At 40.4% G+C, this 26,336-nt stretch overlaps 1 protein-coding gene across 15 annotated transcripts in view; it reads left to right on the forward strand.

The window, feature by feature from the left end:
* Positions 1-26,336, forward strand: part of REV1 (REV1 DNA directed polymerase) — a 93,408-nt gene that overhangs the window by 43,420 nt on the left and 23,652 nt on the right. For all 15 annotated transcript variants that reach the window (XM_043537080.1, XM_043537090.1, XM_043537065.1 and 12 more), the window contains 8 exons: positions 473-627; positions 3,504-3,623; positions 6,238-6,458; positions 16,468-16,640; positions 18,750-18,852; positions 20,199-20,364; positions 20,991-21,193; positions 23,725-23,958. In XM_043537080.1, coding sequence (XP_043393015.1) covers positions 473-627; positions 3,504-3,623; positions 6,238-6,458; positions 16,468-16,640; positions 18,750-18,852; positions 20,199-20,364; positions 20,991-21,193; positions 23,725-23,958 — 1,375 coding nt within the window. The remainder of the gene's footprint in view (positions 1-472; positions 628-3,503; positions 3,624-6,237; positions 6,459-16,467; positions 16,641-18,749; positions 18,853-20,198; positions 20,365-20,990; positions 21,194-23,724; positions 23,959-26,336) is intronic.

The raw sequence follows: 26,336 nt of genomic DNA on the forward strand, positions 1-26,336 counted from the left end.
TCTGACTCCTGTAAAAGTCAGAGTCAAAACTTCCACTGACTTCAGTGGGAGAAGACTGTGGCTTTCAATTGGCAAGTGTTGTACGTGCTGCTGCCCTTCCAAGACACCAACATTTCTTTACACACATTTTCAAGAACTGAATTTTTTTGGAATAAATGTAAAGAAAAGTTTACTTCTTTATTTCAGTTGACTGGGGGGAGGGGAAAGGGATCAGTTATTTTTAGGTGAAGAATAAAATATTTAACTTTCCTTCTCCAACTAATCTTTTAAAAGCATGATGCATACTGAAATTAATCCTAGGCCGTAGTTTGCTTTAGTAATACTTTTAAATGCTTAACTAAGTTGTGTGGGATAATGAGAATAAAAATTAGGGAAATACCACCACAAAAGGAAGACTTTACTTGCTACGTATTTGTTTTAACAGATGGTGAGCTGTTGCTGCTGTTTCACCTCCTTTACTTTGTGTTGTTAGCTATACTCATAACATCGAAGCAGTCAGTTGTGATGAAGCACTAGTAGATATCACTGAAATCCTTGCAGAGACCAGACTGACTCCTGATGAATTTGCGAGTGCTATCCGCACCGAAATCAAAGACCAGACTAAATGTGCTGCCTCTGTTGGGATGGGTTAGTACTTTATTTCATATTTACTTACAAGTGTCACTTGCCGTCCTTGGGTATATCAAAATAATATAAGGGACTGCTAAAACAGTGAGTTTTCATGAAATACACAAAACATTGCCATTAAAATAAATTTATTAAAAAAAATTCCTTGATGGAAAATGTTAAGCAACCTAACTTTAGGGGTTGCTACCAGCTCCCTTTATAGTACTGACAGTGTGATATAATTTCACTTCTGGGACACTTTGTGTTCATTTAAAAATAAATATTAAGATATCTTTTCCAGTACACTTTACAAATGAAAGCAGGATAAAACCTATTCAGTCACCATCCAGTATAAAACGGGAAAGTAATAAAGGGCTATAGGGTGGCATGATTTGGTATAGGTCATGAAACATGTTCACTAAAAGTAGAGGTAGTCAGTTTTGTAGGAGGTACAGTATATGAATTCACATCTTTGAAAATTTTCCATGCTTGCTTTTTCTTTTTCCTTGTCCCTCTCTCTCTCCCCCTTTCTCTCTGTTCATAATCATATTATAGAAATGAGAATCTGGGAATAAATATTTTGAGACAATTAAAATTCACTTCTGATTTAAGTTGAAATCCATTATTGTAGCTCGTTGGAAGTAGACTTCTCCCATTATCTCTTATTCATTATTGTTATTAACTTTAAATATAATTCACCAGATTCCTGTTTGTGTCATGCCTTGCCTTGAGACATATTTGGAACCTTTTATAGCCTTACTTAATGTGCTTATGCTTTGTTTTAAAAAATACAGTTTCTGAGCATACCTTTTATATTCTGATTTCAATTTCATATTATTGGTTGAAAGAACCAATTGCTTCAGTCAAATGTTTGTTCCAGTAATAAGTATATATCAAATACTTTTAAAAAGAGAGCAGTCTGCAATTACTGTGTATCCAGTGGTTTTTTAAAACTTCATATGATGAGAATAGTACAAGGACATCAACCTTAGGCCAGGATAAAATGATTTGGAACAAAGGACATGTGGCCCAGTGGCTAAGACACAAGCCTGTGACTTGAGAGAGACCTGGATTCAGTTCTTTAGCCTGCCACATACTTTGTGAGACCTTGAGCAAGTAATTTATCTCCTTGGGAAGGTTGCAGCAATATAACCGAAGATGTGACTCTCACTGATTATATAGCTCAACCAGTGAAAACTCCTGTGTTGGACACTCTTATTTCTGATATAGGTGTGTTTGAATGCTCTTATCTCTGAGATAACTGTCTTTTATTATTATTATTTTTATTATTTATAATTTATTATTTTGGTTTAGCTTAAGTCAGTTGGGAACAGATTTAAGTTAGATGGAAATAAGAGCATCCACACAGACAGAGATTTCACTGGCTTAACTAAGCCATTTTATCTAAGCCAATTAAATTAAAACCTGTGAATGTGTGTAGACAAGGCCTTACTTTTTCTGTGCCTCAGTTCCCCATCTTGTAAAATGAGTATAGTAGTATTTCCGACTTCACATAATGCTGTGAGGATATATACAGTAAAAATTGTGAGTCACTTTGATACTACAGTAATGGGAGCCATATACCTAAGATAGGTAGACTGGTGGAAATCTGAAGTGACATATTACAGGCAGAGGATGGGACACCAAAGGAAAATTAGACATGGAATCCTCACAAAAGCTTATGCTCAAATAAATTTGTTAGTCTCTAAGGTGCCACAAGTACTCCTTTTCTTTATCGAGTGTGTCATAAATATAATTGCTAGCATGATGCCCATGATGTCTGCATTACCATCATTATTTACCAAAAAGACATTAAATAATGTAACCCTTGCAGGACAGGAGAGACAGGGAACAAGACATTGTAAATGGTGGCATTTACCTAACCTTTTGTAGTTTTCCCTATGCTACAGCAAGGTTTTTTTGGTAGCAATGATATCACAGAATGAGACATGCTAGCACACCATATTGGAGTGGTAGCTGGCTGGACATGAAGAAACCTATAAGCAGAAAAAAAATTCTGAAAGTGTGCCAAATGTCCCCTCACTCTGATTTTTATGTGGCATTCTAATAGTAAAACTAATGGAATTTTATTCTTTTTTAGTAGGTAAAGGGGCTGAGAAATACCCATTTCTATCATATAATTCACTATTAGTATGATTAGTGTAATTGACAGTTTATTATACTTACGTTGAGCGCAACATCTTTTTTCAGAATGATCTTCAGCAGTGATACTCAGACCTCAGGGGTTCAGGAGCCAAATTAGCGATCACCATTACCCAAAAGAGCCACAGTAGTGAGAATTCATTGTTTCATATACTATATAATTCTCACAATGACCACATATTTTTTTATCAGCTACAATTGGTTAATTACATATTAAAAGTATCCTGATTGGTTAGTAACTTAGATTGATAAATAATTAAATCACACTGTTTTAATAATGTGCTGCAAAGAGCTGCAGGAGACACATTAAAGAGTCACTGGTGGCTCATGAGCCTCAGTCTGAGTATCTCTGATCTACAGTATAAAGATGCTGAAATTTTACTTTTTAGCAATTTTGATAGCTACTATGTCTATTTCTACATGTGTAGAACATTCACTGGAGACTAATACATTAAAGAATTTTGTAATGAGTGTTTTTTATTGTAATTTAGCAAGTACAAGTTAGTGTTGCAAAAATACCCTTTTTCCCTCAAACCCTACCAATTGTGGAGTGGAAGCATGGACTGCAGAAACAAATAAATACTAAATAAAAAATCCAAAGCAGTATTTGGAGAGGGATTAAAATGTGGCTATACCTCTCTACACCTTTCTCCTCATCCTCTGAGTAGGAAAATGCTGTTTGTGATGGCAGAAATCAGCATAGGCATCTTTTAATTATTTGTTCACTTTTACAGGTTCCAATATTCTGCTGGCCAGAATGGCAACCCGCAAAGCAAAACCAGATGGACAGTATCACTTAAAACCGGAGGAAGTGGATGATTTTATTAGAGGTCAGCTAGTTAGCAATCTTCCAGGTACATTTTTAAATTGAATTATTGATGTTCTTCTTTTACAGGGATTTTTCAGGCTGACATTAGAATTTGCTATATGTTGCAAATTGGTGTCCATTATCAATCAAGGGTCAAATTATTTTTCCCAAATTTCACATAAGAGGTTCGCCATTATTTAAGGTTATCTAATCTGGAAAATGAAGATATTTCATGTTTAGGATTATCTGCTGAATACTGGAATGCTCCTTCTCATTTCTCTTGTTATTTTACATTATTTTCTTTGTATCTTCTTTAAAAATAAATTCCTTATTAAAGACCTTACAAAGCCATACAGTATGGTGAGTTGGCAAGGGATGGACTCAGTTTAGTATTTCAGGCAGCCTGAATACTTTTGCATTGCTAATTTGTGGGTGTTACACCTCCAGCAGAATTCATGCTGAGTCACTATACTTGGGTAGTTACTGTTAGGAATGTAATGAAAAAGTCTCTTAGTATAGGTTTCAGAGTAGCAGCCGTATTAGTCTGTATCCGCAAAAAGAAAAGGAGTACTTGTGGCACCTTAGAGACAAACAGATTTATTTGAGCATAAGCTAGGTAGCTCACGAAAGCTTATGCTCAAATAAATTTGTTAGTCTCTAAGGTGCCACAAGTACTCCTTTTCTCTTAGTATAATGTGCTTGCCTGATTGGTTAGTTGGCTCTGTTATGAATGGTTGAAAATCATATTGTAGGTGGTGTCAGGATCAAGGGAATATTTTTTTAGAAAGGCGTGTGCACTGACAGAATTTTGAAGTTTGGGAAGGCACCAGAAAAAGGGAGTTACTAAGGATGAAGAGTCATGACTGAAAAATGGGAGAGGAAAGGGGGTAAAAAGATGGATGGTTTTCTTAAAACTTGTTGATATTAGGTAATGCCCAGTGAGAGAAGGGTTGGAGAAAAATGAGGAAGGTGGAGAAGTAAAAGTCAGTGAGTGGAATGTAGAGGAGGAGATACAGGAAAACTGGGCATTCTTGGGTTGAAAGAAGGAAGTATTCCTTGAAATTAGCCAACGCAAGGATGGAATAGTGAGTGGAGAATACAATGGAAAAGGAAACCAGTAGGACTACAACACCTTAACACTTCTGTGTACATTATCTTGCCATAATGGACATAGAAGTAGGACTGACAATATTTGTTTTCATTGAATTACTGTATATAAAGATCTCTAATTTATTGTACCACTAAACTTGAGGTACAGGAATCTGTGTGGATTGTGTCATGGAAGAATAGTAGAAATTTGCTCAATTTTGGCAACTGTATTTGTGCAATTGTAAGCCAAAGTGCTTTCTTGTATGTAACAGGATAGCATGTTGTCTTTATAGTGTATGCACCTGACACAGTTTGAGAGGGAAGACCCTGAAATTAATGAATAACTGAAATACAGAGCATAAATGGGTACTTAATCTTGCTCAAACTGTATGCACAGCTGTTTTAGGAATATGTGTTCCAAAAAGATTTCTTTCATATAAGGAAACAAAACAGAAGGATATTGTAGTAGACATATAAAATATTTGAAAATAGCATCATTATCCATATGTTCCTCAATGTATAATGCTAAATCTAGAATAATACTTAATTTGTCTATTTCACTTCTGACTGTAGCTCACTGTAGATTGCCAAGGCAATTAGGTTTTAGAAGCTTGATTTTTTTCTTGATACATAACTTTTTTTGGTTTGGCCTCTTCATCTAACCTGTACTATCTGTCCATTTTTGTCTAATTAAATTTAATTTTCTATAGTATAACATAGTATGCTTTAACTTAAAAGTCCTTTAAAGTTTTCTGATGTCACTTGCATTTAATGTTTTCAGTGTCAGTACATCCATTTAAATTGTAAAATGGAGATCCTAAAAGATGGAATCTGATTCAGAATATTCTAACTTTAGCATCTACAGTAGTGTAAATGCATAAGTTATGATTAATTTGTAAATCATTACATTTTTATAAATCAGTATTTTCACTAAAAAGAGATACAATTAACATACTTGGATACTTACAATTTTCAGGTGGTTCGTAACTCATAATTTGAGCCATCTTTCCTCTCTGAAATAACATGTTTCCAACCAAGTAGCAATTGAAAATAGCTAGAATTTTTACAGGTTTCCTTTTAGGTGCAAACACTTGTGTACAGTTGCAAATATATCTCACTTATTTTGTTTCTGATTATGTAAGGCTTCAGAGCTTTTTTGGATTGATAAAATGTATTAATCAGACTACTGTCTTAATACTGACCTTGTGCTCAGTTGTTGTACAAAGCGTAGAAGACACTGTTGTTATCCATGGGGTTACAAGTTAAAAGCAATGTCTTGCAAGCACAGGTTAGCAAGTCTTGACATTGGAACAAGCATACAAACATCAGTAACTGCAAAATTAGGCCCTTAACTAAAATTCGGTACAGACTAAACAAATACTGTACATGATACAAAAGTTTCTGGTCAATCGTAATGCAGCCAATGTGCCTTTTCCCCCAATCCCACCTTAAAATTTGAACTGGATACCAGGCATTTTAAGATTGAAAGAGAATGGTCGTGCTTTAAAAATAATGAACTTTGTCTGGATTGTGTAGACTTAACAGAACAAAATTACTTATTCTCTTGTTAGGAGTTGGTAGGTCAATGGAATCCAAGTTGGCATCTTTGGGAATTAAAACTTGTGGAGACTTACAATATCTTACTATGTCAAAACTCCAGAAGGAATTTGGTCCAAAAACAGGACAGATGCTCTACAGATTCTGTCGTGGCTTGGATGATAGACCTGTTCGAACAGAAAAGGAAAGAAAATCTGTTTCAGCTGAGATCAACTATGGTATAAGGTTTACTCAGGTAAACTAAAACTGTCTTTCGTTTTGGAGGATTAAATATATATATTTCCTCCCACAGCAGAAGATCCTCCTTGTTTCCCATGGATATTCTGAATGCCCTCATTTAATCTTTTTTTTAAGACATCGCTCTGTTACAGCCACAATAACAGCAGTCTTATTGATAATCCATCATTCTCAACATAACATTCTATTCCCGGGAATGATTCACCAGACTGAAATTCAAATGCAGGTTACTCATGTGGCAATGCATAGTACCATATCTAGACTAGTGCAAATTTTTAACCAATTTCTGTCTTTTAAAATACTGCATTTTTAAAATCTTTTATTAATTATAACTATGTTAAAATTATTACCTTCATAAAGGAAGTTAGTGCAATGGTAAGAGTGAGAAATTAAATACTATATGAAAACTATAAAAATTAAGGCCAACATACCTGGGTGCCTAAAGTTAGACTCTGTATCTTAAACAAGGTATATTGTTTAAGGTTCTTAAACAAAATGCCATATTGGAGAGGGAGGGAGCCTCTGCCTTTTTCATTGACTTTAGAATCAAAACAACAATCTAGGGGTTTGTCTACACAAGCTCTTAATCTACTCCCATTTTAAAGCAGGGTATATTAAAGCAGTGGTTCTCAACCAGGGATACATGTACCCCTGGGTGTATGTAGAGGTCTTTTAGGGGTACATCGAGATACTTGTCTAGTTTTACAACAGACTACATAAAAAGCACTAGTGAAGTCAGTACAAACTAAAATTTCATACAGACAATGACTTGTTTATACTGCTCTATATACTATACACTGAAATGTAAGGACAATATTTATATTCCAGTTGATTTATTTATAATTCTATGGTAAAAATGAGAAAGTAAGCAATTTTTCAGTATAATGTGCTGTGACACTTTTTTTTTATGTTTGTCTGAATTTGTAAGCAAGTAGTTTTTAAGTGATGTGAAACTTGGGGGTACGCAAGACAAATCAGATTCCTGCAAGGTGTACAGTAGTCTGGAAAGGTTGAGAGCCACTGCATTAAAGCACACTGGGGAACTTCTAGTGCATGACAGAGCCTGCATGGGCACTTACTGCATGGCAGACTTGTGTGTGACAGACTTACACCTAAATGTTTGTTTAGGCAATCCCTAGGAACCTAACTTCAGAACCTAGAGTTTGAAACTTTGAACCCATGTTTCTACCAAAATTCTAATTTGATCACATTGCATACCATTCATAATTTATAGTACAGATTAAATTTAATATTAAGTAAACCTTAATGTATTACTTTTCACTTGGAAATCAGAAAATGAAATGGGTAGTGGCCTCATGGCCAAGGTCTGAGAGTGCAATAGAAAACTTTTCCTTTTGTAATTTCCTGATTTTTGAGTGCTTGATTTCTCAGACTTTCTTGCATCAATGTTGGGAGTTTTTCATTTAATTTCATAATATTATGAATGAAGAAAAAGGGATGAAATGCTGCTAAATGCAGTGTGGGGTTATTTGATCCAAACTGTGAAGCAGTGTTCACTGAGGAATCCTTAAGTAAAGCCACTGAATTTAGGTCCAGCTTGCCAAGAGGAGTATAGACAACTTGGGCGATGATCCTCAGCAAAAGTACTGCAGCTGCTTCAGAAGTTCACTTGGAAGTTTAGAGCCGCAATCATAAGAGAGAGAAATGAACGCTCAAATTGCTTAGAAATTGACAGCTTAGGCCCCCATGTGTGTCAAGGAAAATCTTATCTTCTGAATTTCTTCAAGTAGTGCCCCTATGGGTGCTCCGCTGTAGGTGTATCTGCTCCACTGTGCCTCTAATTGGAGATTTGAGGTAGCAGTGTCCATTCAGCCTGCCCATGCACTCTCCCTCCCTGGTGGTCTGCTTCGAGGCTGTCTAGCACTGCACAGGTGAAACCCCCTCAGTTCCTTCTTGACTGCTTTGGCCTTGAAGGAGCCAGCAGTTGTCCCTTCCTTATCTGTGTCCTTAGTATAAGTAGTAGTTGTTTTTGTTTCTTTTGTTCTCCTTAGTAGTAAGTGTTTTCATTTTATCCCCTTGGGATTAAAAAAGAAAAGAACTTTAGCTTATATTTCCTGCCCCAGGGACCTTTAGAAAACTCTCTACGTTCTTTCAGTTAAAAAAGAAGGGCGGGAATAAAAGAAGAGAAGAAAGAAGAACTTTCTTCTGCATTCCTCACTGCTAGAAGGTGATACCTCCCTCCCCAGGGGAATCCCCAGCTTCTAGAGTTGCCTCTGAGTGCCTGGGAGAGTCCCATATCCCTTAGAAGTGCTCCCTCTGCCTCTAGCTAAAGCCGAGGTCTTGCAAGAACAGGGAGCTGAAGTTAAAACTTCTCCTTATGGAGAAGACACTTCAGCCATCCAGGGGACTCCGGTGCTGACCCTGGATCATCCCCGGAGCCTTCAACTTCAAAGGGGTTAGAGTCACGAAAAGACCAGCAGATTCCTCCTGAAAAGTTTCGAGAGAAAGGGCTCAAAGGCCCCAAACTGAGTCATTGGCCAGTCAGAGGGGTTCCCCAGTGTGGCCACCTTGGTACTGGCTACTCCGAACCACGGTACCCAGAAACATCAGGATGCTTCTGCTATGAGCTCTGCCACACCATCTACATGCACCTGGAGCTCAAGCTGTCAGGTTGTGGTACTTCCCTCTAAGGACAAAGACCAACACTCTACCACCTCTAAAGGAGCAGCACTGAGAAAACCTTCAGTTGGGTGAGACAAAGCTCCCATCTAGGGAACGCTTTGCACCTTCACAACTGTCAGTACGGACAACGTACCAGGGACACTCCTCCACGGTACCGAGTGAGCCAATTGTACCACAAGAGTTCCAGTATCCCAGAGATCTGACAGTTGGGGAAGAACCACAATCCCCATTATTTGGTACCAGGACCCTGCTACCGAGCACATCCTGGCACCAAGACTCGCCCTCAGCACCGGGCTGTGTACCACGAATGACCCAGCCAGTGCCACCCTTAGTTGGTAACAAGTCTGACAGTGACCAGGAGGAGGTCATTTCCCTGGCCTCTCATCGTGGCCCACCATCACGGGTCTTCCTCAAGTCCATCGAACTAACCTTGATCGTGGTATGGGCCCCCTTGGGCACTCCCACCACTCATCCCCCTTCCCCAGGGCCGTATTGGGATCCTTAGGCAACATACAAATCCCATAATACACGGGCATTTAGTGTCTCTCAGAAAGAGTCTGCCTGATGGTCTCCTAGAGCGTCACTGTCCAGAGCCCCTGAACCAGAGGAGGAGGAAAGTCTTGAAGGGGAAGTTTCGCTCCAGCAAACTTCTCCCTATCTTCACCAGGTGAGGCTTTAATGCCCTTTCCCCATCACTAGCTGATGATTTCAAGAACTTGCAAGGCCTTACTAAGAGGGTGGTGGACCAGCTGCAGATTCCCCTACAGGAGGTAGTAGATGCACATCACAAACTGGTGGATATTCTGCACAACTCCTACTCGCCCAGAATTGCCCTCCCAATTAATGAGTCTATTTTAGTTCCTGCCAAAGTCATCTGGAATACACCAACTGGCAAGGGAGCCGACAAAAAATTCTGCATCCCTCCCAAACAGGCAAACTTTCTGTTTCAACATCCACAACCCAGCTCCGTGAGTAGTTGATGTGGTTAATGCACGAGGCAAGCAGCATCACACCAAGTCGACCCATATGATTGTGATTGGAAAAAGCTACCTTTCTATGAGAGGAGGTCATATTTGTCAGCGACATTGCAGTTTAGAGTCTCAAACTACCAAGCTTCCATGGCCAAATATAATTTTATTGATTGTGGGAAACTCAATGCATTTCTGGAACATTTACTGGAGACACAAAAGGAACAGTTTCAGGCGATTGTCAGAGAGGGTCAGTTAGTAGCCAGAACAGTGTTACAGACTGCACTGGATGCAGCCGATACAATGGCCTGTTCTGTCTCTATGGCACTGGTAATGAGACAGTCTTATTGGCTACACTTTTCTGGGTTGCCCAAAGAGCTGCAGACTACAGTGGAAGATCTCCCATTTGAAGGGCCCAAGCTCTTTGCGGAGAAGATACTCTTCTCTCCGCACCTTGAAGGATTCCTAGGCCACATTATGCTCCCTGGGAATCTACTCTGCGGGACAGAGAAGATATAGTTCTCAGACATAGCATAGGGCATGACCTCGTCAGTAACCACACTCAGCACTATTACAAGCCACAACATAAGAGGTTCAGGGCTCAGAAACAGTCAGCACCGCAGTCTGTGACCTCTCAGACTGCCTCTTCTAAGCACTTTTGATGGGTTGGTCGAAGGCCCGAACAACTATCGTGCAATGTCAGATGCCACCTACACACCTGTCATGCCCCTTTGGAAGTTGCCTGGCCCTCTTTCCCAGCAGTTGGGTGAGGATCCTCTGCAACAGATGGGTCTTGGAGATTATTTCAGAGGGTTATGCCATTCAGTTCACTTCCCTCCCCAATTCCCACCCTCCTTCCTTGTCCCTCTTCAGGGACCATTCTCATGAGAACCTGCTTTGCCAGGAAATAGATCATCCGTTACACTTAGGGGCCATAGTACCAGTCCCAGCACAACTCAAGGGCAAAGGGTTTTACTCCCTTTATTTCCTGATCTCCATGGTCAAGGGAGTTTGAAGGCCCATTCTAGATCTAAAAGCATTAAACAAATACATGAAGGCTGAGAAGTTCAAGATGGTTATGTTAGCAGATGTTATTCCAGCTCTAGAGCAAGGAAATTGGTTTTTGGCCCTCGACCTACAAGATGCTTACTTCCACATCTTGATACAACCATCTCACGGGAGATTCCTATGGTTTACTTCCAGCAGGACCATTATCAGTACAGGGTGCTCCAGTTCTGCCTCTCATCTGTACCCAGAGTATTCTCCAAGGTTCTCTCCGTTGTAGGGGCCCACCTGTGAACGCTGGGCAATGTGATTTACCCGTACAGTAACTCCTTGCTTAATGTTGTAGTTATATTCCTGAAAAATGCGACTTTAAGCGAAACGATGTTAAGCGAATTCAATTTCCCCATAAGAATTAATATAAATAAGGGGGGTTAGGTTCCAGGGAAATTTTTTTCACCAGACAAAAGACTAATTATATATATGTATAACACACACACACACTCTAAGTTTTAAACAAACAATTTAATACTGGTACACAGGGATGATGATTATGAATCTTGGTTGACCTGGTGAAGTCAGAGGGTGGGATATTTCCCAGGGAATGCCTTACTGCTAAATGATGAGGGCTCAGCTGATTGCTAGCTCAAGGGTTAACCCATTGTTGTTAATGTAGCCTCACGCTCTACAAGACAGCATGAATGGGGGGTGGCAGGGGAATAGCATGGCAGACAGAGACACACACCGTTTGCGTAAGAGAGAGAGATGCACATTGCCCCTTTAAGTACACTGATGCCACTCTAAGTACGCTGCCTTTTTTTAAGTAGATCAGCAAGTTGAGACAGAAGCTGCTGCCAGGAAGCTCCCTCCATCCTGAGCCCTGCCATGCTCTATGGAAATAGCCTAAGCGGGGAGCATGGGGGAGGGGGACACCCTGACATTAGCCCCTCTTTCCCCCCACCCCCTGCCCTTCACAGCAAGCAGGAGGCTCCGGGGAGCAGCTCCAAGGCAGAGGGCAAGAGCAGCACACAGCAGTGGGGGGAAGGACTGCTGAACTGCCGGCAATTGATAGCCTTCTGGGCAGCTGCTGCACAGAGAACTTAGGGGAACGGGGAGCTGATGGGGGGGCTGCCAGTCCACCCTGGTTCCAAGCCCCCACCAGCTGGCTCCAATGGACTGCTCTTCCTGCAAGCAGTGAACAAAGCACGTGGCTGCCAAACGATGATATAAGGGAGCATTGCACAACTTTAAACGAGCATGTTCTCTAATTGATCAGCAATGAAACAACGTTAACCGGGACGACTTTAGGTGAGGAGTTACTGTACCTAGACAACTGCCTCCTCAGGGCTCCCTTGTTTCAAGACGCTGTACTTGCCATCCAGACGACATGCGCACTTTCATGCTGCTGGGTCTACAGCTCAACTTACAGAAATTGACACTGACCCTGGTACAACTGGAGTTTATCAGCGCCGACCTCAATGCAGTACAAGCGAGAGCCTTCCTTCCGCTACACAGACTCACCACTCGGACTAGTCTCATGCAACAGTCCAAGCCAGCCCTCAGACATCAGCCAGAAACTGCCTGCAGCTGCTGGGTCATATGGCAGCATGCACCTTTGTCACCCCAAACGCTGGATGTTGATGACATGTCTTGAGATGTGGCTCACTTCTGTATATTCCCCAAACAGGGACAGACTAACCAAACTGATATCACTGCCCTCCGCAGTAAAGCACTCCCTTGACTGGTGGAGAGATCCATCCAATATCCGAGCAAGCATTCCCTTCGTGCAGCCGCCACCAACGCTGACTCTAATGACAGATGCCTCCCTAATAGGCTGGGGAGCTCACTTACACGACCATAAGGTTCAAGGCAAATGGTCTTCCACAGAAGCAACCTTCTATATCAGTCTTTTAGAGCTAAGGGCCCTGTGCATACTTTCTGCTTTCATCAAGAACACCTACTCAAAGGTCATGATGGACAATATGACCTATATGTGTTACATAAATCGCCAGAGGGGAGTGCCAGATCTCCCTCCCTCTGCACGGAAGCACTCAAATTTTGGAATTGGTGCATCCACCACAACGTGCTCATCTCAGCTGTCAATCTACCAGTGATACAGGACGTGACAGCTTACAGTGTGTCGGAACTTTTCTCACAACCATACATGGGAACCGAATTCAGAGGTGCTTCAAGACATATTTGCCCTTTGGGGCACCCCAACTACAGATCTTTTTGCTACTTACCGGAACAAGAAATGTCCTTGTTACTGATCCAGGGCTGGCCTGGGGAAACATTCACTGGGAGATGCCCTCATCCTCCCATGGGACAAGGACCTCTTGTATTCCTTTCCCCCATTTCCTCTTCTGTCCAAGGTTCTGTTGAAAGAGTCAAAGTGAGAGTTATTCTGAGTGCCCCTTCCTGGCCAAGACAATTCTGGTTCCCTTACCTGACACAGATGGCAATACTTCCTTCAGGTTCCTCTTCAGCCCATTCCCCACCTGCTCTCTCAAAGCAACGGGCTGATTCTTCATCCCAACCTGTGGGTCCTCCACCTCCTGTCTTGGCTCCTTCTTGGTTCCAAGACTTAGAGGTAGAATGCTCTGACTAGGTGAAAGACATGTTGCTTCACAGCCAAAAGTCAACCACTCGACATACTTACCTACGAAAATGGAAATGATTCCAAGTTTGGTGTCATTCTGAGTACACATACCCAACCTCAAAAAGAAAAGGAGTACTTGTGGCACCTTAGAGACTAACAACTTTATTTGAGGATAAGCTTTCGTGAGCTACAGCTCACTTCATCGGATGCATTCAGTGGAAAATACCATGGGGAGATTTAATGTTCTCTGTGTATATTCCTTTTCTTTTTGTGGGTACAGACTAACACGGCTGCTACTCTAATACCCAACCTTGTCTTCTCTCCCTCTCATTTTAGATCTCAAGAGGTCAAAACTCTGAGCTCCCTTAAGGTACATCTTGCAGCCATAACGGCTTTCCGCCATCTGGTAGACGGTTACACAGTGTTTGCTCACCCACTGACTCATAGATTTCTTAAAGGCATTGGGAATCTCTTTCCACATGTGAGACCACCCTCTCCAACCTAGGATCTTAACCTCAGAGCTTTGACTAGACCTCCCTTTGATCCCATGGCAACTTGCTCTCTCTTACACCTGTCCATGAAGACAGCATTTCTAACTGCCATTACCTCAGCTAGGAGCGTAGGAGAAATAGTGACCTTCATGGCACACCCAGCATATGCTGTCGTTTTTTAAAGGCAAAGGCTTTTTAAAGGCTGCATCCCAAGTTTCTCCCTAAAATTGCCTCCACTTTCCATATGAATCAACAGATCCATCCTCCTGGTTTTTTCCCAAAACCACACTGTGACAACAGGGAGGTGATTCTGCATATGCTAAATATTAGAAGAGCACTAGGATTCTACTTGCAGAGGACTAAGGACTTCAGGAAGTCACCTAAACTCTTCCTTTCATTCATGGAAAAATCTAAGGCTCCACCATATCAGCTCAAAGACTATCCAAAAATGGGATACGTACAAATCGGAAATGACTGCCTAGGAAGGAGTACTGCGGAAAGGTATCTGGGGATCATGGTGGATCACAAGCTAAATATAAGTCAACAGTGTAACGCTGTTGCAAAAAAAGCAAACATCATTCTGGAATGTATTAGCAGGAGTATTGTAAGCAAGACACGAGAAGTAATTATTTTGCTCTACTCTGCGCTGATTGGGCCTCAGCTGGAGTATTGTGTCCAGTTCTGGGCGCCACATTTCAGGAAAGATGTGGACAAATTGCAGAAAGTCCAGAGAAGAGCAACAAAAATGATTAAAGGTCTGTGAGGGAAGATTGAAAAAATTGGGTTTGTTTAGTCTGGAGAAGAGAAGACAGAGGGGACATAACAGTTTTCAAGTACATAAAAGGTTGTGACAGGAGGAGAGAGAAAAAATGTTCTTCTTAACCTCTGAAGATAGGACAAGAAGCAATGGGCTTAAATTGCACAAGGTGGTTTAGGTTGGACATTAGGAAAAAATTCTTGACTATCCAAGTGGTTAAGCACTGGAATAAATTGCCTAGGGAGGATGTGAAATCTCCATCACTGGGGATTTTTTAAGAGCAGGTTGGACAAACACCTGTCAGGGATGGTCTAGATAATACTTAGTCCTGCCTTGAGTGCAAGGGACTGGACTAGATGACCTCTTGAGGTCCCTTCCAGTTCTATGATTCTATCCAAATGGGTCTCAAGTTGCAGTAATCACTTTTATCAAGGGCTCAACCTGTTGCTTCTGTCTGGAATCGTACACACTTCACGAGGTCAATTTCTACATTGGTCGCATTCCTCAAAGATGTCCCTATCTTGTAAATCTGCAGAGCAGCAACTTGGGCCTCTGTCCACACTTTCACAGATCATTATGCAATGACTGGAGATTCAGCCTCCGCTGCCATCTTTGGCTCCATAGTACTCTCTATAGTAACCACCTCCACTCCAAAGCCTCAGCCTTCCAAGGAGGATATTGCTATGAAGTCACCTACAGTGGGACTACTCGAAGAGGGAGTTACTCACCTTGTGCAATGGTTCTTTGAGATGTATGTCCCTGTGGGTGCTCCATAACCTGCCCTCCTCCCCTCTATTTCGGTGTTCCTTATAAGGGACTCTGTGTAGAGAAGGAACTGAGGGGGGTTCACCCTGACAATGTGGATAGCCTTGAAGCAGCATGGGAGGGAGAGCCCATGTGCAGGCTGAACTGACACCACTACCTAAAATCTCTGATTAGAGGTGCAGATAAGCTTACAGTGGAGCACCCATAGGGAAACACATCTAGAAAAACTATCGTTACTGCACCAGGTGAGTAACTTCCTCTTTTCAGAGTTCGTACTAGTTGTCATCAAAATCTCTTGAATAAAACAACTTGAAGTTTGTGCATCAGGCTGTTCTTAAAATGACTCTACAAAGAAGTTGCACTTTTTTGTAGAAAAATAAAACTAATTTTTCAATGTTCCACATCTCAAAAGTGTGTGATTTACCTCAGATGTTGCCAAAACATGCTCCTCTGACTACAAATGACAAAATTATATGAAATTTGTATCCTCAGGTTTGTCATACATTAGTATAGCAGTATGCATGCAATGAAAAGTCTCCTTCTATTCAGAGGCAAAACAGAGCAAGTTAAAAAAGAGGCACTTTTACCTATGAGTTTTCTTGTTGTAGTCAGTTGGCTGTGCTCTTCTTTATTTTTAAAATCTTTATAGTGTACCCTTTAGTGCCAAAACTACATGAAATAAATTAACTAAAGTACTTTTTTAATTTTTAAAGACATTTTAGCTCTCTACATCAGATACATGACAGAGAGTGATAAAGAACTTTTTTTTCTCTTCCTTTTAGCCTAAGGAAGCAGAAGCTTTCCTTCTGAGTCTTTCAGAAGAGATCCAACATAGACTTGAAGCTGCTGGGATGAAGGGTAAACGATTAACTCTTAAAATAATGGTCAGAAAGGCTGGGGCCCCTGTAGAACCTGCAAAATTTGGAGGCCATGGAATCTGTGACAACATTGCCAGGTAACCTTGCATAGAATTAAAAACTTATCAATATGTAGGTATGGACCCACTTCTGCAGCGTGCTGAGCCCCGTGAACTCGCAGTAAAACATAAAGGGCATTAAAGATGCTTTTTGCCTTGCAGAATTGGACTTTATATAGTATCTATAACTATATAATAGTTGCAGTAGTGTTCTCAAACTTCCTATACATTTTGCTTAGTATAGTCCTAGGTGTTCTTGTTTTCCTATAGAAACATGACTATAGGATTTTCATGGAAAAAATGTCTTAAATACATGTCCCTCTTACAATCTTAGAGGAATTTAGAGACTCATATCTCTCCTTCCAGTCTCCTTTAGAAGTAGAAAAGGAACTTCATTGTGATGGTCTTGAAATAAGCAGGGGTGGTTTGGTCTGCAAAGCCTTCCTGAAAAGGCTTTGTCAGTCAAAATCACTTTTGGAAGAGCAGCTGGCTGCAAATACCGACCTTGACACAATTCTAACAATTGTGCGTTAATTTTCTTCAGCACTGTGGTACAGTCAGCTGCACCAATCAGAGCACCCCAGTCTAATCTTTGTGATGTTCAGCTTCCAATAAATCTTTTCAGGGATTCCAGAAGGCTAATTACAAACCATAAAAAAAAATAGCTTTGGTGAGGCTTTATGCTTTTTTCTTGTTTGAAACAAGAAAATAATAATTGGTAATACTTACTGACACACTACTCCAGTATGTGGCACTAATTGCCTGCCACATATCTATTAAAGTGTACGGTTCCTTGAATTTAGCAAATCCAAAAATGATTGATGTTTAACAAAAAAAAAAAAAAAAAAGTCTACGATAGTACACTCTCAAACTGATTTCGGAGAAGTATACACAGAATAAATACTAATTTTTTTATAAAAGGTGACCTTGAGAACATCCACCTTTTTGTATCATGCTGAAAATAAGATTAGATCTAAGAGAAGCTCTGGCACCCTGTTTATGTAGTAAAACTATCTGATGTAATACTGTTGATATAGATAGAATGCAATAGGGTTTTTCCAAAGCTAATAGTCTCTGTTAAGTCTGTTTAGTAAAGTAAAATAGCATGCTGTACAAATGCTTTACACAAATCACTTATTACTGCTTAGATTTGTCCCATAAGAAAAGTATTAGTACTGATCCCTTTCATAGGTGTATTGAGCAGTAGATCTAGAGTTAGAGGAGGAAGTAAAGTAGAAGTGAGAAGCAGCAGAATCAATCATCAGTCTGAAAACTGAACTCATCCAGGATAAAAATGGAGAATATGGGAGGAGAAAGGAAGGGGAGACAAATGTGTCCAAATTAGAAAGAAAGGACAAGGAATATTAAAAACAATAAACGACAGCTGCACTTACAGAAAAGGAGAGGAAAGGTGAACAGAATATACTTCAGAGGTTAGAAAGTTGTGAGGCATTTTGTTTATTATATGTTTTATTATAGCACTTACGAGCTTTAGTCTTGGACTAGCAATCAATTGTATTAGGTGCTGTACAAATAGAAAATAAAAATATAGTCACTGCACCAAAGAACTTACAATCTAAGTATAAGACAAGACAACAGCTAGATACAGACCAAGCAACAGAAACAGTGAGACAATATTGGGAGAAGATAGTAGGTGTTAGATGAAGCAGGAGTGGGAAAGAATGAGCTTGATGCCACCAGTGCATCCTTCAGGGTATGAAGGAAAGAAGACTGAAACTGAAATAGTGTAGTTACAGACTCCTCTACACCTCTGGCTGCTATATACGTATTCGGATGGTTTCAGTAAAACCTTGGTTTCTCACCTATCAGATCATTAATGTTAGTTAATTATTGAGGACAAAAATGTTTCTCCCTTCCTCCCTATAAACTTAATAATCCAGAATTTTTTAAAATTGTCTTAGACTGGTAATCATCTCTCATAAGTATTGATTTTAATCAATGTTTCTATATTGTATTTGTCCTAGTTTTCCTAAAAATTATTATTCCAATTTTGTAGACTTAGAAATTACTTTCCTCCATGGAATCAAGTAGTATATCTTTCTTTGAGATGATGTCTGGAATTAATAATGTAAAGTCTTTGCAATTTTGTAATGCATCTTTTCTTTAATTGTATTTTATTCTTTGCAGAACTGTAACTCTTGACCATGCAACAGATAGTGCAAAAGTAATCGGGAAAGAAACACTAAACATGTTTCACACAATGAAACTGAATATATCAGATATGCGAGGGGTGAGTTAATAAAACAAAGAGTTAAAGTTTCTGTTTTTTACGTTTCCTGCTCTACATGGAAATATTAACTTTATTAGGCTGCACAGATTTGGATTGACATTAACAGGGTAATAGTTTCACTTATGATAAAGTATCAGACGGGTAGCCATGTTAGACTGGATCTGTAAAAGCAGCAAAGAGACCTGTGGCACCTTATAGACTAACAGACGTACTGGAGGATAAGCTTTCGTGTGTCGCCCACGAAAGCTTATGGTCCAATACGTCCGTTAGTCTATAAGGTGCCACAGAACTCTTTGCCACTTTTACATATGATAAAGTACAACTTGACTATTTGTAAACTGAGTACACTTAATTTAGTAATCTTTTTAGAATAGAAATGTGGAAGCCCAAACAGGCCATTTTTATAGAGAGAGGTTTCACAGTTTAATATCACAATTTCAGCTAAACTAATTGGCAGTGAATAATTTCCTAGCTATATAAACATAGAAAAAGTCCTAGCAGCCATCCACCCACCACTTATTTCATGCTCAGTGTGGCCTGTCGTACGCTATCTCAGGATTTCCCGTCCAAGGTTTTAGGAAAGTTGGAGGTAAGCCTGCAAATGGTACCCAGGTGCACCATTGAATTGGGCAAAATAATTTTTAAAAATACTTCTGCTGTTTTGTTTTGGATATGATTTTGGACTAAATTAAAGGTGAGGAAAGCTTTTCTGGGCAGGAAATGTATCTGGTAGAAAATGAAAGTATGTTTGTTTCTATTGCACTTTGGGGGAAACCCTGCCCTTGTGCACTTGGCATGGACCTTCACTGTTCGTCTGATATTCAGATACTGAAGTGGTAAGTGTAGTATAGATTAGATCAGTGAATTGGGAGAAAAAAATAGTATCCGTCACTCGATACATCTTTCAGCTGTCATGGGTACTTCTCTGAGTTAGTATAAATTTCTACTCCTGGTTGCAACATATATACTTGTTTGAGTTTGGGGAGTTTGTATAATTTAGTAAAACCAATATAAGTTATATAAATTGTTCATATGGTCCTGTTGACACACACTTTTTCTTTACTTTACCCCAGAGAAATGAAGAAGGGTGGCACTCTTGTAATTTCTTAGCAGTTGACTTGCGGGGGCTGATTTTATTTTTAGTGCCTGCAAAATATTTTTCCTCTAGTAGTAGGTGGATGGTTTTGGTCAGGCGGGTTGGGAGAGTTTATATATTTAAAAAAAAACAAAAAAAAACCAAACAAACAAAACTCCATAAAATTTGTTAGTTTAAGTTGCCCTTATTTGTTACTGTTCTTGGCTTTGTGATTAGAAATAAGGATACAAAATGTGTTTTTTGTTTTGAGGTTGGAATTCAGGTGCATCAGTTAGTTCCCATCAATAAAACCACTTCAGCTGTTTCCTCTCGCTCATCAGTACCATCTGGACATTTACCTGGGGGATCACATTCAGTTATCGATCTTCTACATGTTCAAAAAACTAAGAAATCTTCAGAAGAAGAACATAAAGAAGGTCAGTAACTACTTTTGCTAAACAATCTGTTTCAACTTGTATTTAGCTGTGATGCTCTGAGTATATTTCCCAGACCTGAAGAAGACCTCTGTATAAACTGGAAAGTTTGTCTCTCTCACCAACAGAAGTTGGTCGAAGAAAAGATATTACCTCACCCACCTTGTCTCTCTAATGTCCTGGATTGACACGGCGACAACAACACTGCATGCTTTAAACTGCCATGGTCAGTTGTATTTTGGGTTTGTGATCGTATTGGCTTCCTTTAAGACACAACTCATTTTAATTTGATTTTGCGTCTGAACATTTTTCAACAAAAATTCATTTCAAGTTATGTAAGCAATAAGACTTTGTGTGCATGTTTTGCTGCTCCATCCCACCTGAAAAAGAGGGATGTATGAATTAGTTTAGAATCGGAACTTCTACAAAATCTTGAAAAGATAGATGGATAATTAAGGTAGATATTTAAAGTAGAAAAAGGTTCTCACTAACCATTCCCATTATTGCACAAACTACCAAATGTTTTTCAGTAGAAGCATAGGGTAACTAAAATTTCCTACCATGTGAAAAGTAAGTTGTTTTTGAACTGTTAAGAGAATTTATCTGTATATTGTTTTCTACATTTATAGTATTTGTGGCTGCTATGGATCTCGAAATATCGTCTGCATCAAGAACATGCACTTTTCTGCCATCTCTCACTACCCATCTGACATCTGGTCTCAATCCCATTACCAGCAAGGCTGAGTCTGCAGTCAAATGGAATGGTTTACACACTCCTATCAGCGTAAAATCAAGACTTAATTTAAGTATTGAGGTTCCTTCACCTTCCCAGGTAAATGTGAGGGGTACGGAACTTCTGATACATATTTGTTTGTAATTACTGTACAGGAATGCAGTTCCTATTTTTGTTGGTAAATACCCAACAGGAAAAACTGTCATTCTTCCAGGATTTTTCTTCCTTTTTACAGTGTCAGAGAATGGAACTGGGACTAAAAAGGAGAAGATACTCTGAGATCAGAGTATTGAATAGATTACCCTTCACCCAGCAACTCTAAAGCTCTTTAAAGAAATACAAACCTTGGTTTTAAAAATCATGACGTTCTGAAAACTTAACTCAGAGTTACGACACATTTTTTGTGTTAATGCTCGTATATAATAAAAATAGCAATACTCTGTTAGGAATTTAAATATGTATTTTTTTAATTCTATAGTATGTGCTGAGCTTTAATTATGATGTTATTAATAGGGACTATTTTCCGTATAGGCTAATTGCTAATGAACTATTAAAGGGGACTTTTACAATGTACCATTTATGTTTTTCATGAAGGTAGCGCTCTTAAGCACTGTTAGTATCCTTTTATTATAGTCCTGATATTCACACTTGCTCATCCTAATACCTGACTAGAGCTAAATAAGAATTCTGCTCCGCACAAGGTTACACTTTACCTTACTAATTAATTAGTAACACACCTAATTCAAAAGGTTCAAATGATGTAATTCAGATTTTGCCATGTTAATTTTGTTTACTGTATTAAACAAAATAAAAAAGTAATAGAATTTGAAAAGCCCCCTTTTCTTGTAGTATAATTCAGTATGCTTAGAAATGGTTAGATTATTCAGAAATTCAAAATTGTCCCAATGAACCAAAGCGTAGAAGCAGATGTTGCTCTCCTTTTATTCTTTCCAACCTCATTTATGGTGAAGAAAATAGACAGTGACCTAATAAAATAAGCTCCTATATTTAATGTTATATTTCCTTTTGTTGATAAAATCCTGCAATTATATACCCCTGTGCTGTGCCCTGGGTATGAGATTTTAAAATTTCTCTTAAGGATAATCAGTAGAAGAAAGCATCTGGAATACTCCCCTGAAACCTGTATTTGCAACACTTACCAGCAAATACAGTATTTCATTCTGTACAGATTGCTATTTTCCTTTCATTTTAGAGACTTTCTTTTTGTTCTGTATTTGCACAGAGCCTACAACAGTGGTGGGCAACCTGCGGGCCGCATAGGGCCCGTCAGGGTAATCTGCTGGTGGGCCGTGAGACAGTGTTTACATTGACGGTCCGCAGCTCCCAGTGGCCCTATGGCCTGCACCACTTCCCCTAGCTCCCATTGGCTGGGAACAGCGAAATGTGGCCACTGGGAGCTGCAGGCGGCCATGCCTGCCGACGGTCAATGTAAACACTGTCTCCTGGCCCGCCAGCAGATTACCCTGATGGGCCACAGGTTGCCCACCACTGGCCTACAAATACAACAGTGTAGTCCTTGTCCATGTCTGGGTCTCCTAGGTGCTACAGTAATAATAATCTTGAGCAACATGGATTCAAATCTACATTTAAGATGTTCCTATTGTGATTATCAGTCATACTCTCTGTCACTCAGGGAGCTGCAATTAAATATTTCAGCTTTTGGAATCTGATGCACCATTTCATTTGTTTGATGTTAGTAATTTTATGTTTTATGGAAATCTACCCCTGGGACCAACTGTTGAGAACTGACTTGATTATTGAATGGTGTTTATGGTTTTGGGGGAAAAGCATATCTTAAATTTACTGACTGTACTAACAAAACCCATGTTACAAATATGTCAGTGAGAAGTCTGATCTTGCGGTAAATACACCAGATTAGTAACACCAAAGTAAATTGGAGCATATATATAAATATCCTGGCACTAAACTGAATGATCGCTCAGTTGCTGTATTGCTGAATGATCAGTCAACTGCTTTAGACCAGATAGAAGACTTATGTTCAAATCAATATATATGTTGCCAATATTTTATTCATATTAGTTATGTAGGATTATAATGAAGGTTAGATGAATGTGAAGGAAAGTTTATATAGGATTTATATTTACTATGTTAAATATTATTTGTAAAAATACAAGACTAAGCATTTATGTGTACTAACTTAATTTTGCCTTTTACATAATACAGCTGCTACAACAGGGGTTCTCAAACTGGGGGTCAGGACCCCTCGGGGGGTCGCAAGATTATTACGTGGGGGGATCGCGAGCTGTCAGCCTCCACCCCAAACCCTGCTTTTCATCCAGCATTTATAATGGTATTAAATATATTAAAAAGTGTTTTTAATTTATAAGGGGGGTCGCACTCAGAGGCTTGCTATGTGAAAGGAGTCACCAATATAAAGGTTTGAGAACTACTGTGCTACAACATTCAGTACTGTCAGATTCCCAAGTCAGCTTGTGTATACAGATTAGGATGTCCATTGTTGTGTTTTAATTTCTTCTAATTTCAGTTTGTAAAATAAGTACTGTGACTCTTTTTTTAACTGTTTTTCTGTTCTTATGTTCTTGGTTCTCCAAACATCTAATGACCTTTTTATTTTATTTTATTTGCAGTTAGATCAATCTGTCTTGGAAGCACTGCCATCTGATCTCAGAGAACAAGTAGAGCAAATGTACGCAATTCAACAGGGAGAGACTTATGGTGATAGCAAAAAAGAGCCCATGAATGGGTGTAACAATGAGTTTCTGCCACAGCCAGTTGGAACAGTTCTCTTACAAATACCAGACCTCCAAGAACCAAACAGTGATGCAGGAATTAATGTAATAGCCCTGCCAGCATTCTCGCAGGTAGAGTTTACTCTAAAATAAGTGGGTTTTAACATGGTATCAACAAATATGAGCTTTGAATCTGTAGAAATAAATAGTTAACAACTTCATTTGTCCAGGCAAAATTATTAGAATTTGTGAGTCAGTCAGATCCGACCCATGGGCCACTAAGTACTGGCCTCTGCACCTTTAGAATTTTTATCCTGGACTCAGCAAAAGTATAATACATGTTAAAGATTTATAGTTGCCAGTATTTCTACATCCGTGTCTTGAAAAGTCATTTTTTGTTGTTGATGATGAAAAGGCTCTGCATTTATCCCTCATTTTGTAATAAAATGAAATGTATGAATAGTTTTTTCCTTGCACTGCAGCTCTGTTACATTGCACTACCAGTGCAAGGCAGTCCTAAAATCAACTTAGCTAGCCACTGGAGAATCATCCCATTAGAGATGAATCTTTTTAAGGCATAAAGCTAGCATAGTAGCTCCCATGCCACACATGTGCCTACCAGTTTAGTGTGTGTTTGTCGGGGGAAAAGGAGGCATGACAGGAGCTCCCATGGGTCCCAGCAATTCCCAGATGCCATATTAGTTGCTTGAGGCTACTGAACTGGTGCACAGCAGGACCGGGATTCGGGGAGTGCAGAAGTGGTTTATAGCAGGGGTGGGCAAACTTTTTGGCTCGAGGGCCACATCGGGGTTGCGAAACGGTATGGAGGGCAGGGCAGGGAAGGCAAGGCTGTGCCTCCCCGAACAGCCTGGCTCCCTCCCCCATCCGACCCTTCCTACTTCGTGTCCCCGACTGCCCCCCTCAGAACTCCTGTCTCATCCAACCCCCCCTGCTCCTTGTCCCCTGACCGCCTCCTCCCAGGACCCCCCGCCCCTAACTGCCCCCCAGGACCTCACCCCCTGTCCACACCCTGCCCCACGACAGGCCTCCCACTCGGGACCCCCAACCCTAACTGTGCCCCCAGGACCCCACCCCCTATCCGACCCCACCCCCTATCCAACCCCTCCTGTTCCCAGGACCCCCTGGACTCTACTCCCATCCAAGCCTCCCTGCTCCCTGTCTCCTGACCACCCCCACCCTCCGCCCCATCCAACCGTCCCCTGTCCCGTGACTGCCCACAGGACCTCCTGCCCCTTATCCACCCCCGCCGCTCCCTTACCATGCTGCTCAGAGTGGCAGGACAGTCTTATTGGAAAGCCTAGGAAGTGGGCGTGCGCTAGCCATGCTGCCCGTGCAGCAAGCTGAAGTTGCAGGGTAGGGGGGACAGCTGGGGAGGGGCCGGGGGCTAGCCTCCCTGGCTGGGAGCTCAGGAGCCAGGCAGGACGGACCCACAGGCCGGATTTGGCCCGCAGGCCATAGTTTGTCCACCTCTGGTTTATAGCATGATGGCTTGAAGTGGTGGATGGATGCTATTCATCCAAGGCTGTTCATCCTTTCTTCAGTCTCAGCGGATCAGATATGTTGGAGATGGATGCTGAAAGATATTGTTATAGACTTCATTTAAAATTCATTCGCAGCAACAGGGAGCTAATTCTCCATTCACTGTTCTCAGGACACTATACTCGACTAAACATCCTATTAGGCAGAGAGGGAAATTGAACTGGGATCTCCCACACACTGGCTGAGTACCCTAACCACTGGGTTAAAGGTTGTAATAGAGGCTTATCCCCCCAGCTGTTTTGTGTGAAATTGCAAAAACAGCTTAGCCACCTAAGCTGTCTAACTCCAAGAAAGGGGAGATGGGTTTCCAGTTGTGGATTGCAAACAGAAGTAGGTGCCTCCATATAGCCTGGATTTAGGTCCTGAAATCTGTGAGAGGAACAGGGCTTAGGACATACTTCTCTCATCACTATTTCCCATTGGCTAGCTTAGGTGGCCCCGCCTAGAGGCCTGGCTTTTGTGTATCCCGTTCTTAGGTGCCTAACTCAGGCTTTGTGGATTCCAGTGATTTTTCTGTGCATCTAAAAGTTAGGCATTGTGGCAAAGTCCCTTTGTAGATCCAAGTCTAAGTTCTCAAACTAAAAGTAACATGAGTTCAACAGATCTTAAAGCCATTACTATTGAAGTGGTAGCTTAATTTAAAACAATATATGGTCTTTTCCTAAGAATGTCTTCATGTCATAAACTACATCATTATGGGAGAATATATCATAGACGAAATGTAGGGCTGGAAGGGACCCCAAGAAGCCATCAAGTCCAATCCCCTTTGCCATTGCACGAATAAGTAAACCTAGACCATCCTTGACCGTGTTTGTCCAACTTGTTTTTAAAAGCTTCCAGTAACAGGGACTCCACAACCTCCCTTGGAAGCCTCTTCCAGAGTTTAAATACCCTTACCATTAGAAAGTTTTTTCTAATATCTAACCGAAATCTCTCTTGCTGCAGATTAA

Source organism: Chelonia mydas, chromosome 1 (assembly GCF_015237465.2).
Source record: "Chelonia mydas isolate rCheMyd1 chromosome 1, rCheMyd1.pri.v2, whole genome shotgun sequence".
NCBI classification, from domain to species: Eukaryota; Metazoa; Chordata; order Testudines; family Cheloniidae; genus Chelonia; species Chelonia mydas.